General features: G+C 35.7%; 4 protein-coding genes across 8 annotated transcripts in view; 2 read left to right on the plus strand and 2 right to left on the minus strand.

Moving 5' to 3' along the window:
• The window catches only part of LOC113045004 (telomerase protein component 1-like), a 48307-nt gene extending 42236 nt beyond the window's left edge, over positions 1-6071 (minus strand). For 2 of the 4 annotated variants that reach the window (XM_026205099.1, XM_026205096.1), the window contains exon 1: positions 4679-6071. Coding sequence is in view for 1 of the 4 variants with exons in the window: in XM_026205097.1 (XP_026060882.1) it covers positions 2771-2781 (11 nt within the window). In the remaining 3 variants the exon portion in view is untranslated. Of the gene's footprint in view, positions 1-2770; positions 3513-4678 lie in introns of those variants that run through there. The other 2 variants (XM_026205097.1, XM_026205095.1) reach the window with 1 other exon arrangement.
• On the plus strand, positions 477-6395 carry LOC113045005 (mannose-binding protein C-like). The gene is made up of 4 exons (XM_026205103.1): positions 477-581; positions 2325-2520; positions 2623-2709; positions 3532-6395. The coding sequence occupies exons 2-4, from the start codon at positions 2325-2327 to the stop codon at positions 4008-4010; spliced, it is 762 nt and encodes a 253-aa protein (XP_026060888.1). The 5' UTR covers positions 477-581; the 3' UTR covers positions 4011-6395.
• cbln13 (cerebellin 13) lies at positions 6197-7650 on the minus strand. The gene is made up of 4 exons (XM_026205104.1): positions 7426-7650; positions 7208-7270; positions 6982-7113; positions 6197-6859 (listed from the first exon to the last, which is right to left on the minus strand). Exons 1-4 carry the CDS (start codon positions 7577-7579, stop codon positions 6582-6584), a joined length of 627 nt encoding a protein of 208 aa, XP_026060889.1. The 5' UTR covers positions 7580-7650; the 3' UTR covers positions 6197-6581.
• A 1351-nt stretch (positions 7651-9001) lies between these two features.
• LOC113045008 (E3 ubiquitin-protein ligase znrf2-like) lies at positions 9002-15228 on the plus strand. 2 transcript variants are annotated; one of them, XM_026205106.1, is made up of 6 exons: positions 9002-9193; positions 9332-9872; positions 10853-10948; positions 12449-12554; positions 12644-12736; positions 13216-15228. In XM_026205106.1, the coding sequence occupies exons 2-5, from the start codon at positions 9368-9370 to the stop codon at positions 12699-12701; spliced, it is 765 nt and encodes a 254-aa protein (XP_026060891.1). In that variant the 5' UTR covers positions 9002-9193; positions 9332-9367; the 3' UTR covers positions 12702-12736; positions 13216-15228. The 2 variants fall into 2 exon arrangements, with proteins under 2 accessions (XP_026060891.1, XP_026060890.1); XM_026205105.1 differs by having other exon boundaries at positions 9005-9193; positions 9269-9872.
• The last annotated feature ends 333 nt before the right edge of the window (positions 15229-15561 follow it).

Consider the following 15561-nt stretch of genomic DNA (forward strand, 5'->3'; position numbering starts at 1 on the left):
CATTGAATTGAATGTTATTTGAAAAGAGCTAAGAATAACTGCAGTAAATATACAAAAGAAAGGAAAAGTGAACCACAAAAGTTTCTTGATCTTAATATAGAAAAGAGACATGAAATTTATGGTAATAGCACACAATGCTATTTAATGTGTATCCAGATGGACCGGACTGGATCATATTCAAAGTTATTGCGCATTGCATAATTAATTATACAAGTTAACAAACAGGAATTACAAACTTTTCATCATTACTTACACCAGACACAACTGCTTTATCAGTTGTTAAATGCTCTGGTTCTGATGGCTAACGATCATTAGAATTTGGTTTTTGAATGAAATAGCAAATCAATGACTTTTGGTGGACACTATTTTTTGAAGAATTTAACCAGGGTGTCAATAAATGGGAGGCTGGGACGGTTAACATGTTGCTCATTGTGTGGGCTGTACATCCTGAGAGGAAGATCAGTTTTTCAGAATATGAGATTCACAACAACAAGCTCATCAGATTTAAAGGACGAAAACCCTCCTCGTGGACTTGTTGAGCAACAGGCATTGGCTGTTACCTGGACTCCTCCAATAAACCCGTAAGTTTCTTAATGTGTTTTTTTTTTTACAGCTGAGTATAATTGACGTAAATCTATGAAAGAAAGGGGGAAAAAACTGCAACATTGAACCACTAAAGTGGCTTGAACTTAAACAGGAAAGAGACATGAAAATGGATGGCAGTCATGCACAATGCTGTTTTATGTTTTAGAGCAATAATATCCTAATGAATCACATGGAGAAACCTTTAGAAATAAGTTATTGAAGTTAACAGTTATTGTCCATGGAATAATTATAAAAGTGAATTAAATGAATCTCAGTCAGGAATTACAAACTGATCAGGGTAATTGTTTCCTCGAAATCTCATTTTATCAAGCTTTAAAGATTTGCAAATAAAAGACTTGCTCTGTCCTGAGGCAAATATTCTGTGCTTAGTCCATTTGCAGGCACACCTTTCCTCTATATTCTCATGAGACTAATGAAGCTGGGTTAAAAGGATGTGTTCCTATTTTCATGCTGACTTAAGGGGAAAATAGTTGGATTGATTCACACCTAAATGTTCAGATCTGTTAAGCATAATGTGTAGATAGAGACCGCTGTGATTCAGCAATGTTTGCACTGTATTTACTGTATTTTTTGTATAATCATTTTCTATTTTTATCTGCTTTAAATTGATTTCAAAAGTTTTAAGTTCCCTGTTTTATTATTGTGATTTGTTTCATGATTATTTTACTTTATTTTATGTAAAGCACTTTGAATTACCATTGGGTATTGCCAATGTTCATTCACAACGTTTTGTAAAAAATGTATCCTGCCACAATGTTGAATATAGCATAATTTCCTCACATTTCAGAACAATTTATAAAGATTAGATATTAGCTAAAAGTCTTCAGCATAAAATACAATTCAGTTATCTGTAAGAAAGAAGGGCTTCACACAAACAAAAATAAAGACTTTAAAAAATGCAAACTGCAAACATGCACATGCTATTTGTTTGAGTGAATGTAAATTGAGTTATGTAAATTATTTAAATAAATAAAAAACTTTTTTTTTTCTTTTTTCATGCACTGGTCAATTTTGAGATTTTGGCTATTTTGTGTCAGACAGTGGAAAGGACACAAGTATTATTTTATTACACAATTATCCATTTGTGTATAGATTTTCAAATACAATAAATATTTTAAAGGCTGTTTTCTCAAAATGATTTTATTTTCTGTACTGACCCAACAAACTCCACTTCAGAATCATTTACATACAAACCTTACATATTTATTCTTATTCTTAATCTTAAGGTTTAAAGAGGGGGTCGTTTATACAACATTCACCTGATTCATTTATAATTTTTTTATAATTTTTATAATTTTTTATTAAAATTTTTTAAAACATTTTTTCCTGTCTGTTGACAGTATTTTCTGGTTCATGGAGTGATAAAAAAGAGATACCAAAAACCCCCTTTTTTAAAAACTCTTAACTCTAATATGTAAACACGATGAAACAATTTCAAACCTGGCTTTATGCAGTGTTTGGATATCTGCTCTGGAAATGCAAACTGATGCATTTTTTATTAAATAATGCCTTATTTGCATACTGAAACACATTACAGTGTCTTAACATACTGCAATTAATTAACTGGAGAAGGGTATAATGTTAAATTAATGGTAATGTTAAAATCTTATTAGTTAAATATTCCATCCAATTCACCTGTGGCATCCTGCCTTAAGTTGACTGATTGGATCTAAAACATAAAAATAAAATCTCTAACATCTTCCCATTGTGCACCACAGATGGCAGTGTTAAAGCTGTTCTTAAAGGCTGGTCTGCTCCTTCAGTTTGCACTGCAGCTGTTGGATGGAGCTGAACCTCAGAACCTAAACTGTCCTGCATATTGTAGTGTTCCTGGCACTCCCGGACACAATGGTCTGCCTGGGAGAGATGGGAGAGATGGAGCGATCGGACCCAAAGGAGAGAAGGGAGAGCCAGGTCTGTGTGTATCAGAGAGTGAAATAAATGAAGTGAGGGGGTCTGAGGTAATGGATTATTTTAGTCTTATCTTATTTCAACTATTTTGCTCCTGCATTATAGGAGTGAGTGTTCAGGGACCACCAGGTAAAGCGGGACCACCTGGGACAGCTGGAGAAAAGGGGGAAAGGGGACCTTCAGGTCCACAAGGTATTAAACATTTAAAAGGCTAGTTTACCTAAAAACTAAAATTTGATGTTTATCTGCTTACCCCCAGGGCATCCGAGATGTAGGTGGCTTTGTTTTTTCAGTAGAACACAAACCAAGATTTTTAACTCAAACCGTTGCAGTCTATCACTCTTATAATCAACAGCAGGCGTGATGTGTCTTCTTCTTCCTTTATGGCAGATCACAGACTTAAAAGTGCATTACCGCCACCTAACGCTCAAATGGACCATTGACACTCTATCTACAATCTCAGTTAGGAGTGTGTCAACGAGCTCAGGAGAGTTCTAACAGTTTTGTGTGAATCAGACATTGTGTGAATCAGAGGTAAAAACTATATAAATATACTGCTCAGTTTCTTGCACAGACCTATCGTTTTGTGTCTTTACACATCAGTGTATCGTCATGAACCACAGTGATTAATTTGGTTTTGAACGTGTTTTTTATTTTTTTTATTTTATGTTTTATCCATGATTCCCATCCACTTACATTATAAGAATGATAGATTTAATGGTTTGAGTTAAAAATCTTAGTTCGTGTTCTACTGAAGAAACAAACTCACCTATATCTTGGATGCCCTTGGGGTAAGCAGATAAACATCTATCCCTTTAAGTTATTTTAATTATATGTTACTATAGGTCATTTAGTTATTTCAAAATCTCTCATATGGAAATTAGAGATTCAGAGAATATGCAAACATGGATTTTTCTTCTTCAAAAAAATTGTCATTTAAATCATTTATGTTCAATAATTTATGTCCATTCATCTATTGTACCTAATTTCAAAGTGCAATTATTCAATTTCTAGGCTCTCCTGGACGTGAACTCTTATCTGACACCCTAAAATCTGAGATGCAGCAACTTAATGCCAAGATTGCTATGATTGAGAAAGTTGTGAGTTTTAATACATTCAGAAAGGTCGGACAGAAATACTACATCACTGATGGTGTTGAGGCAACTTTTGATGCAGGGATGAAGTACTGTAAAGATGTTGGTGGTACAATAGTTTTGCCAAGAACTGCTTTTGAAAATCAGGTATTATTGAAAGTATCAGTATCCAGTGGTTTAGGTAGTAAGAAGCCATATATAAGAACTACAGACAGAGAAACAGAGGGACGGTTTATGGACACTGAGGGGAACCAATTGACTTTTACTAACTGGCATCCTGGTCAGCCTGATGATTATAAGGGGGTGCAAGACTGTGGAACAATAACAGACTCTGGCCTTTGGGATGATGTTGGTTGTAATGGTCAACATCCCATCATATGTGAAATAGAAATCAGATAGTATGTATAAGATATATTGATGTATACACATCTATAATATTAATATGCTATTAACAGCACACACAGTATTCACATTATAAATCACACTGTCAAATATATCCTTTTAAAAAATTATATTACAGTGCATAAAATATACACAAATAATTGCCCTAAGGTTTTTTTTTTTTTTTTTTTACAAATTAATAAATGCATTATTACGATTATATGTCATGAATCAAAGTGTCTCTTTTATTTCATCTTACATTAATTGTATAACTAGCCAATTTTAAATGAAAAACTGAAACTAAACTTTTTTTTTTTTTTTTACTTTTTCTGAAATAACTGTAGTTATCCTTTGACTTCTGAATGGAATAAACAAACCCATATCTTCACTCGTAACTCTCCTTACAAAATTAATCATTAAAATTTTGACAAACATTGGATGTTGTTTTTGTTTTGTTTAAACTTTCTCATGCATCAGTTACTTAACTGTGGTATACCACGTAGATGCTGCATTATTAATTACCAGTGTTACTAACTATAAAATTACATGTAAAGTCCAATACAGTTTTTCACCGTATAGGGGAATTTACCGTAAACCATTTAATAGGTTTTTACAGTGTTTCGCCATTAAATTCACAGTCATTTTTACAGTGTAGATACAGTAATAATGTTACGTTTTGCAGTTACCTGTAGTTTAACAGCAGATGGCGTTGTTAAAGCAATCAAATCTGTGCTGCGGCGTTCGTAATGGAGTTTATGCTGCTAGCTGCAGCTCAAAGTAGTTGTCCAGTGTATGCTGGGGTGCCGGTAACTGCTGGAGAGATGGATAGAGATGGATGAGACAGGTTTCCTGGACCAAAAGGAGAAAAAGGAGATCCAGGTCTGTGCTTTTAGTTGTGGGTGTGTTAAGTCATAAAGTTTGATGTGGCTGTAGAACATAATACTGAAAGATAAGATGACTGCAGATGAGAGAAATGAGATTTCATCATCAACACCAGTTGGGAAAATAGGACCACCTGGTGTTGATAGCCCCTCAAGGACACCAAGGGGATCCAGGTCCAATAGGTTAAATTAAATCACAGTGAATTATTATTTATAAAAATGTGTTATTATAATTATTAAACAGAAAAACAAGATTAATTTCAAACTTTTATATGTTAAAAAAAAAATTTATTCAAGCAAGGTGTCTAGAAAAAAAAGTAATACGATAAATGAATAGTGAAGTTCTAGACTGCGATCAAGTATTGTCTTTTAACCATATCTCAATTGAGTTTATACATTAATTGCATAAGGTTCAAGAAAAATATAGTTCTTGGCATTTTCTTCAGATTTTTCTTCTGATGCTTGTGATTTTCACTCTGCTATGCATTTGGCACTGGTGTTCAAAGTGCTTTAGTAATACACCTTCAATCAGATGTCAGAAACCTAACAGACAGACTCACAGTAATTGAGAAAGGTACTATTCTCCTACATAAACAATGACTGCACTATGCATGTTTTGTTAATATGTGTAAGAATATTTATATATTTAAGATAATGCTTTTTAAAATAAAAAATAAAATGTTTAGGCCTATTTCTCAGGAAAGTGGGGCAGAAATATTATGTGTCTGATGGGCTGGTGGGAAATTTTGAAAAGCCACAGAAGTTCTGCCCTGACACTGGGGCTAAAATTGTCCTGCCAAGAAGTGAAGAGGAGAAAAAAGTGCTAACTTCAATGCAAGTTGCCCTTGAGTCTACTAACGTATATGTGCAACAGACAGAAAGAATGAAGGGCTTTTTGTAGATATTAGTGACCAACCATTAACTTTCACCAACTAGAAAGAAAAAGAGTGAAATGATTATAATGGAGTAGAGGACTGTATAATTATAAAAGTGGTGTGTGGAATGACATTGACTGTAATTCAGAGTGGCATGTGGTGTGTGAACTGTGAAACAGATTATGAATGAAACTAATGTTTGCATGAAGAAGGAATAAAGTAAATATTTAAATGGATTGCATCAAAGTTTCCTTTCATACAAAAGGTATACAGTTCAGCAATGGTTTAAAGTAAAAAAAAAAAAAAAAAAAACATTAATTGACTGGAGTCCTGTGGATGTAGATACTTGTGGATTATTTTGATGCTGAGCAAATGATATAATGATGTGTAAATTCTCAACAAACATTCATTTTTGGGTGATCATACAATGTTCCCACAGATAGTTAAATGGGTTAGTAAAGAAAAGTTTATTTCAGTTCAGGAGCTCAAACATTTGATGTCCTTGCATTCTTTCAGTTGTTCAAACAGTTAATTTGCATTAGACAAACTCTGCACCTATCAAAAAAGTGACCTTTCATATGTAATAAAGTTGACTGAGCTAAATTATTAGGTGATGAATCAAAGTATGTGTTTTTCATTGCAAAAAACGTTGAAAACTAGCAAAATGATTCTGTTATTTTGATGCTGAGCAAATTATATAATGGTCTGTAATTAATTTTTGGGAGATCATACAATGTTCTCTTCCTTTTGAGGAAAATATCACACAGATATTAGCATTACAACACTAGTGGCATAAAAAAAAAAATTCATCCAATTCTGGATTCTGTGGACACTCACAAAGAGAAAAGCAGAAAACCGCTGAAGCTAGTGTAGCTGTTTCCATCGTCATAAACCCAGCTGTTCTTCCACAGCTGTGTGTACACTTCATCACCCTTCTGCAGTGAGAGAACAACACCATTGCTGCCATTAGCATTGGAAAAGGGCTTCTGAGAAAATACAGAGCACTGGAGCTGATCATTTTTATGGAGACTGACTGCCATTTGCGTAGGAGTATGAGCATGAGCATAAAATCTGAAGAAATAGACTCCATTCACTGGTGCCTTAAAAATACCTGTAAGATACATAAATATATGGATTTAGTAACTGTGAAGATTTTTTTTCATTTACTACTTGAATATCCATAGTCACAATGGACAATTAACAACATAAAGAAATATAAATGGTACAGGTTACCAGTGTTGGGGTCATATGCGTTCCCAGTATTGGTGAAGATTTTTTTATACACCAAAGTTGTCCGAGTGTCATAGGGTCCAGATTTTTGCTCTCCAGATGCCAAAAGTCCAACTGAAAAGGCAACCTTTTTGGCTGTGAACAGGTCAGTGGAATTGTTTTGAGTTTTGTCATCTTTGCAGTTTTTTTTATATATATATAACACCATAGAACAATCATTTTAATTTACCGTTATTTTCTGCCTGGATAGATTCAAGTTTATCACTTGAGGCTTTTGTGATAGTCCTTAGAGCTATTCAGAATGAACAATGCAGAATTTTATTATAGTGTTCTGGGATGGAAATGATTCAAAAGATAAACGTTTCTTGTAAAGGTAAAAATAAATCAAACCGAAAACACATAAGATGTAGATGAGAACTCATACCACTATTACTGAGAGATACTTACCTTCATTCTCTCTCTTCAGTTCTTTCAGTGTTTCCTCTGTGGCTTTCAGCCTTTCCTCAATGCTCTTAAACTGTTCTAATGTAACGAAAGCATGTCCTAGTGAGACCCCAACACAAAGCAATAACAGCGTCTTTTGAGCTGCCAACATCTTCATAGCTACCTATGCCTAATGTTTTTTATGATGCATGTCAGTTTTGCACAGTTTGGGGCAAGATGGAACCTAATGATGCAATAAAACCAAACATGACCCTTGTATTCTTTGGACTTGCATTGCTGACTCAGAAAAGCTTCAGATTAACAAACAATCAATATCACAAAACACGATTAAACAATAACTTTTGCAGCTATATTAACTCAGATCTGTTTTTCATATTTGGTCATTTTTTGAGTGGATGATTGATTTCTATGCAGTGTATTTTGAAAATGGTGCATGAGCTTTTTACTTGGTTCAGAGACTTACTTTTTAATATATATATATATATATATATATATATATATATATATATATATATATATATATATATATATATATATATATATATATGGGGTATAATTCTAAAAACTGATAGACCTACTGGGCTATATGCAGTGATATGTAGCTTACCGATCAGCATAAATTAAAAATGTATTTGAAGTGTTTGCTGTTGTCTTCTGTCACAGGAGTCATTTTTTTTTATGAAAATGACTCCTACTTCGACAAGGGACTGTGAACATACAAGCATGCATCTGTTTGTGCAAACTGAGCACCAGTTAACACAGACATGTTTTTCACTGATGATGTATTATGTTATTCCTGTCCTCATGTAATTTCTTTCTAAGTTTGACATTTAATGACTCATTTGTATCGTGTTGAGTTGGTGTATTAAGAAGCAGGATAGCATACTATTTCCAGCTTGGAGCAGGCAGGAGGATGAAGCTGATCACTATCTGCTCTGTGTTTCTGGTTGTAATATTTCCAAATTCAACAGGTAGGGTTAGTGAGATCGATTTTCGTTGATAATAACAAAAAACCCACTGATTGCAGGGATATACTTTTTCTTGATTCTGTTCGTCTGGTGGTTTTGGTGATGTACCAGGAGCACCTTTGAAAAAAAACACAACAAATTCCTTGTATGTTTGCGCTAATTCTGATTCTGATTCTGATATTATTTGAGTTCATCCATTGTCCAAAACGCAGCGTAGCCTATTGTCTAAAACAAAATTTATGACTGTATGTTCACATAAATTGATAGTGGCCCGCTCTTCACTTTTAGGACTATTACTATGTTGTAATGTTTGTTTGTTTTTGTGGAGAGGGGCGTTTAATTCCCCCCACAAGTAGAGATCGAATATTTATTTGTTTATTCATTTTCTATCCCTGAACGTAAAAACGAAAAATGAAGCCGGATTTTTCGTTTTGTTTGAGCAATTAAAAATATATATGTTCCATTTTTTCATATTTCAATATTAAATTTAAAAAGGAAGAACACATTTATAAATAGAAATTTATAAATATAATATAAGATGCTCTATACGCTAATATAACTAAGAATGAAAATAATAAATTAATAATGACAACCATCACAAAATTAATTCCTATGAAACAAAAATCACATACTTTTCAAACATTCCTGTGCCTGTTCTATGATTGGATAAAAAGTAAATTTAGGGCGTGACGTCACACGGTCGGTTGAACGAAGAAGGAAAGAGGCCAACTTCCGGTATGGTGCGTTGCCGACGACGGTACTGTTGAACAGGGACCACAGGACATAACTGGCAGGAAAATGCGGTAGGTTGTTGTCATAACTGAAACAGAAATTAAAACACAACACATCTCAGTGCTATCTTTACGACTGTGAAATAGATGTGGCATATGATCCTACGGCCTAAGGGCTTTGTAACGGAAGCAATCGGGTTCGCTGATCAGTCATAGATCGATCGGGATTAGGGAGCGCGGTTGAACATGGGAACGAGATCGAGCCGTTTACACGAGGAGGCTGCCGCGACAGCCTTCGATAAAGAAGGCATCAAGAGAGAGTCCTGTCGACGGATCCGAAGCAACAGGCCCACTAGCCTCATGGTGGAGTTCTCCGGCAACTTCGACCATGACTCAGAGACGAACCGCAGCCGGTCGGAAGAGGGCAGCGACTCTGACAACGGGCAGCATGCGAGCAGCGACGGCAGCCCCGCCGACAGCCACATGTCCCCGTCTCTGAGCAGCCAGGCCTCGCCGACGGACGAGAACGGGGCCGAGGAGAAACGCGAGGAGGATGGTAGTCCTGGAGGCCCTGTGAGCGCGGAGGAAATAGGCCGTGCACCGCAGCGCACTTTCTCGGAGCGTTTGCCCGGTGGTCGGCATTCTTCCGCCGGTGGCGTCACAGCAAGGTCCACCCGGGTGAGGGGCACCCACGCCCGGCCAGTCTCTGAGGCGTGGATCGGACTCTACAGGGTCAACAACCGTCACGGTGGTAAGTGGAAAGACTCCTCGTTCCTGTACCTCGGTTACACCCTGTTCATCTCCAGTTCTGTCATTTAAACCTGACGGTTCACAGTGAGTAATAGCTAAACAATGCAAAACAGCGCAGTATATTATGGATAAACCAAAATAATCCTACATTATCTTCATGGCATTCAAAGACAGAGTTCACCTTATAATGTTATCATTTACTCTACTTATGCTGTTTCAGGTCTAACATTATTTGTTTCACAAAAGACATTAGGCAGAATGAGATCTATATTTACTGTGAACTCTTAATTGAGAGAAAAAGTCTTAAGGACTTGAAGTCCATAAAATTCAACTCATTTTGTTTTCCATATGCAAAAGTCAATCCAAAAACCTTCATCAACTAGTTAGCTCAATGAAAGTTTGGTAACGTCCATTTGTTAGCGTCAAATAACTGAGATTAGCAATAAAATTCTAAAGTATTTATTGATGAGAAACGAATACTGTATCAAATGTATTGCTTATTGATATTAGTTGATGCTAACTAATGGGACTTCATTGTAAAGTGATACAGAATGTTTATATACTGTACATAATGGGCAAAAGCCAATCTGACCTGTTATGCGAGTGAATTTTCAATATTATTTTGTTTTAAAACCTAATGAACCATGCAAGGTGATTAACAAAGATGAATTATTCTGCACGAGACTAAATCGCTTTAGGTGTAGTTAGGTTTGGGGTTTATAGACATTTCAAGCATTCTTGACCGGATGATCTGTGGTGGATTGAAACCAAAGGTAAATTCAAGTTTACTGATGATCTCGTTTTGTTTTTTACAAACTATATTGGTCAGTTGGTCTTAGTGCAGCTATAGGGTTCAGAAAAGTCGGCCTCATGGGTGTATACTCACCTGTCTTGGTTGGCCTGCATATCACAAAACCCTTTCTGCATCTCCGTTTTACAGTGCTAGACAACTTGCTTGATTTAGTTTCCCCTCCTTTCCAGCTATTCGTTGTCCCTTCTGCACCAAGCCGTTCCCTGGAGGACGAATCGAGGACCATCTTTTAAGTTGTCTGACTTCTCCACCTCTTCCTTATAACAGTAAGCATCCCTTTTGTTTTTATTGTTGGGGCCCGCGCACTAATCGTGTGAGGACTCTATTGGAATTGCTGTTTCTTCTTCTCCTCTTCCTCCTCTAAAGTGAATTGCATTTTTGAGGGCCTAAACATTGTGACACGTGTTTTACAACTGATATGGGTTTCACAAGTGGATGTGACACAATTGCTCGAGAGCACCACCTGTGAAATTTAAACTTGAGTTTGCCTTGATCTGTTTTTACGTACATGTGCACACCAGTACCAACAAAAAAGTATCTTGGTACAAAACCCAACAGGAAGTATGTTATTTTAAATTTCCTGTACACTTTTTGTGCAATTTTTGCCACTTTCAGACCTCAGACTTAGAATTTTTATCAGAAAAAAAAGTTGCTGTAAATCAGGCAAGCATTGTCTGATCATCCCCAAACTTCACGCGTTTGATAGGTGTTCTGTCCTGAACACGTACCCATGCCCATATTCAGTTAAAGTTAGGGTTGGGAATCATTAGAAATTTTCCGGTTCCATCTAACGGTTCCGGTTCCTTTTAAATCATAAACTGCTATTTAAAGAATTGTGGTTAGGAAAAATTTACAATACTCAACTACTCAATGCTCAAAACTGTTTATTGCCTACTGTCAACTTATGGCAATGTCAAAATTCAACCTATATTACAGTATACAAATTTTCAGGTTCCGGTTCGTTTAAATGAACTATAATGTTTTTTAACTATGTTACCTTCATTGAATGTAGTGTTGCTGGAAGGTAGTAATTAATGTTGAGTAATGCTAGTCAACCAATCAGCATGTGATTCAAAGTTGATGTTTTTTACACTATCAATAACATTTTGCTTTTCAAGCAGGTTGCCAAATATTTCCTTGAGGTTTAAGACATTTGTTCATTTCCCTAAATTAATGAAATATAAACTGTTATTCTCATATATAATATATATATATATGTATGTATATATGTGTGTGTGTGTGTGTGTATGTGTGTATGGTAGGTAAATAACCATTTATACACACTCCATAAAGCCCCTATTTTACAAATAATAATGCAGTGAGGAGATGGTGTGAAGCAATGAGTGGTTTCCACATTTCTAAACATTTAAAATGCATGAAAATAAATATTTTCTATCTCATATTTGTTTATCACTCTTGAAATGACCTGTACACTAAATAATCTAACCCTCATACCTGCATAACAATAGCAATCTATTTATTTAGAAGATGTTCATTTTGCTGAACGAGACTCAAAAGTCAGAGTCTGTAAAATGATCCGAACTTCTCATCACTAGCCAGTATTCAATTATAATCATAGTGCCACCTACTGGCAACAGGAAATGACTTGTTGTACACTGACTTAAACATGCAATATCCAATCTGCCCCAAACATCAAGGGCGAGGAGGGCCCTTTCTTCGCTGCTTGCAGCTTTTTCAAATTATTATTTTCTTTTTTCCATTTGCCAATATCTATGACTTTAATTCATTCATATCTTGTCCAATAGCTGATATGCTAGCCAAGGATAGTGGAGAGTGTTCAATTTGTCTCGAAGACCTGCTTCAGGGGGAAACCATCGCTCGACTGGCCTGCCTGTGTGTCTACCATAAAAGGTAACCATAACCATCCAAAAAAAAAAACTTCAGGATTTGCTACAAATGCTTTCAAAAGCCTGTGTAATGGCTGATATTTCTCTAAATAGCTGCATTGACACATGGAGCAAAGTGAAGGCGTGCTGCCCTGAGCATCCTTTTGATTGATTCGTGTGTTCTTGTGCAATGACACTTTGACTCAGGTGAGTTTAGTCCTTCAAGTAGTTTCTTTGTTAAAATATATTCAAATCTTAAATTTATGAAAATGTCATGTCATTCACCTTTATATCGTTCCAAATATGTATGACATTTTATACTGCAGAAAAGAAGATATTTAGAAAAAATTTCCAATTGTTTATTACCTTATACCCCATTGACTTTGTACGGACATTAAAATATAATTTCAAAGTGACATCTTTTGTGTTCCACAGAAAAAAAGAAATGCATGCAAGTTTTTAAACCTTTTTTTTTAAGCTAACAATTCCTCCAAAGGAATGGTTTACCCAAAAATGATTGCTTGAAATGTCCTCTCTTCATGCCATATGTAGATGAGTTTGTTTCTTTTTTAGAAAAGATTTGGAGAAATGTAGCTTTAATGTAGATTTAATTCAGATTTTTTTTTTAGATACCTCTTCACTTGACCGTTTAAGTGCATTTATATATATTTTTTTCATAATTTTAGGAGACAATACCCCCTGGCAGGAGCATATTTTCTGAAGAAAGGATTGAGAGAAAGACACAAAGGAACAAAAACAAATAACAAGCATCATCACTTGTGGTCAGTTTAATCGGTCTGGCTGTGAGTGCTCCTGGATTTAACTATGTGATGGGACTCTTGGGACTTGGCTTTTCTCTACCCTACAGCACCTGCGTGAATGGCAGGTTTGCTCGGCTTGCCTTTCCTCTCTTAACTCTTTACTTTAAGGCTCGGAGTGAAACTGGTAAACTGAAACTTTGTAAAACAAACATGTAAATGGAGGGAAGTTACACATGGATCGCCTCTCCGTGTGAACATCTTGATCTCCTGGAGGGATGGCGTTCTTCTTACCACGGAAACATGGTGAAATGTAATTTACGCCGGGCTTAGCGTTTGGTTTGTGCAGCCTGCTGAGGTTTCAGTGGCTTGAATGAGCGACTTGATTTTGTTGGGCACATCCCGGATGAACGCAGAGGAACTGTACATGCGTAAATATTGCACAGGAATTACATATGAGGCATGATGTTTTATATTTTTGGAGAATAACCTTTTTGTTTACCCTATTCCCTTTTTGTTACTCTAGGAACATTTCAAAGGCAGAGTGAAATTTCCAATAGATGTGTTAAATTTAAACTACAATGAATAGTGATTTTATCCATCCATCCCATGCAAAACTCCCCCTCATTACCACATCAGGCTCTCATAACCTCTTGATCTGATTGCTTTTCCTCATTTGTAAAACTGTATATTGTTAACAGATCAGAGCGATACTTCCACTAGCTAGTTTAATGGATGTTATTGGTTGCAGTGAAGTGTGTGTTCAAGTGTGTACTTAAATCCAGAAGATTTTGACGCTGATGACCTGACAGCATGTACTAGTCTTGGAGGGGAGGGTTTGTGAAATAGCCTCTCTGTGTATTAGATGTAGTAGTCTAGAGAAATCCAGTCACTTTACACCAGGCCTCCTCTACACTGAATGAGGCCATCTGTGGTGCAGAGATGTATGTCAGGCGCAGTAATGCCATATGAGGAGGGAGTAATTGAGACATTGTCATCGACCGCCTTGAAAGGAACAATGGAATGAATTTGACTAACAGGACTTTTTTTTTTTTTTTTTTTTTGACGGTCCTCCTAAGGGTAAATATTTTCATGTTTTGAGGTTTATGGGGTTTCCTGATTGTGGGCGTTCTCATGTTCATTATTCTATTGTCTCTTGTAGAGGTCATTTGGTCTGTTACTTTTTTGCCTTAGCTCGAGGACTCACATTTCGAGTGGTAAGACCTCTGAATGGAGACTTTGCTTTTCTCAAGCGGAGAGGTTAACTTTGAAAGTATTTAAATGTGTTTCCTTTACAGGACAGCCTGACGGTTCTCTTCAGTTGAAAACATGAGAAATGCCATTTGTGTCTGTGTGAGTCAAATGCAAAAGTCATTTTTACAGTTACATTTATGTTTTGTGTCTGTGTAGTGCATTGTGGAGTGGAGGGAGGTATTGTCAGAGTATTTTGACAAACTTTTAAGCTCTCGAAGTTAGCTTTTGCCCTTTAACATGTGGTGCCATACCTGAATTACAATATTTACTGTAATAACCTGGGGCTTAGCTAACTCCAAAGGTGGTCTGTTTTTTTTCTTTCTCTTAACAAAATATTATTATATATGCAGTATAAATGCCATAGCCAGTTCTGTAATTATTCAGTGGTAAGGGTCTTGACCTGCTTGATCCTGTGTTTTGACAGTTATCGGTCAAATATGAATGACTTGGGAATGTTCTTTAGGTCAATATGATTTGCTTATATTCACATGCCCAAACACAGACAATCTGCCTTCATTCTGCTAAAGAACAATTGAGTATTTATTTATTAAAGTGTAAATATGTATCACATTTCATTATGGCTTTGTCCTTTGTTTGTCCATGATGCTGTTTCTATGCCTAAATGTTTTGTATGTCTGAGAAATTGTTTTTATATGTATTTTTTACAATAAATATGCTTAAGTGTGATGGTTTTTGTGCTCTGGATCATCTTTGCTAATATAAAATTAATTAAATTTTAAATAGACATATTATATTTACTGAAATTTGTGTCAATATAACTAGTTGTGAATAAGTAAATTGATTGCTATATGATTACATTCTAATTTGAGCATGGATTTATGATTGGGGAAGCTCTGTTTCCTTTGCTCCCTTGGTTTAAAAGGGTTGTAGTCTCTAAATTGATTTTTGTAATGCACCGTTACTTTAATTTCATATAAGTTTTATGGTAAACATTTTGAATTCTGTTAAAAAGGAAGCACTTGAGTTAAGTGGGTTTTGCCATTTAAGTGTCAAAATCCT

Source organism: Carassius auratus, chromosome 27 (genome assembly GCF_003368295.1).
Source record: "Carassius auratus strain Wakin chromosome 27, ASM336829v1, whole genome shotgun sequence".
Taxonomy (NCBI): Eukaryota; Metazoa; Chordata; class Actinopteri; order Cypriniformes; family Cyprinidae; genus Carassius; species Carassius auratus.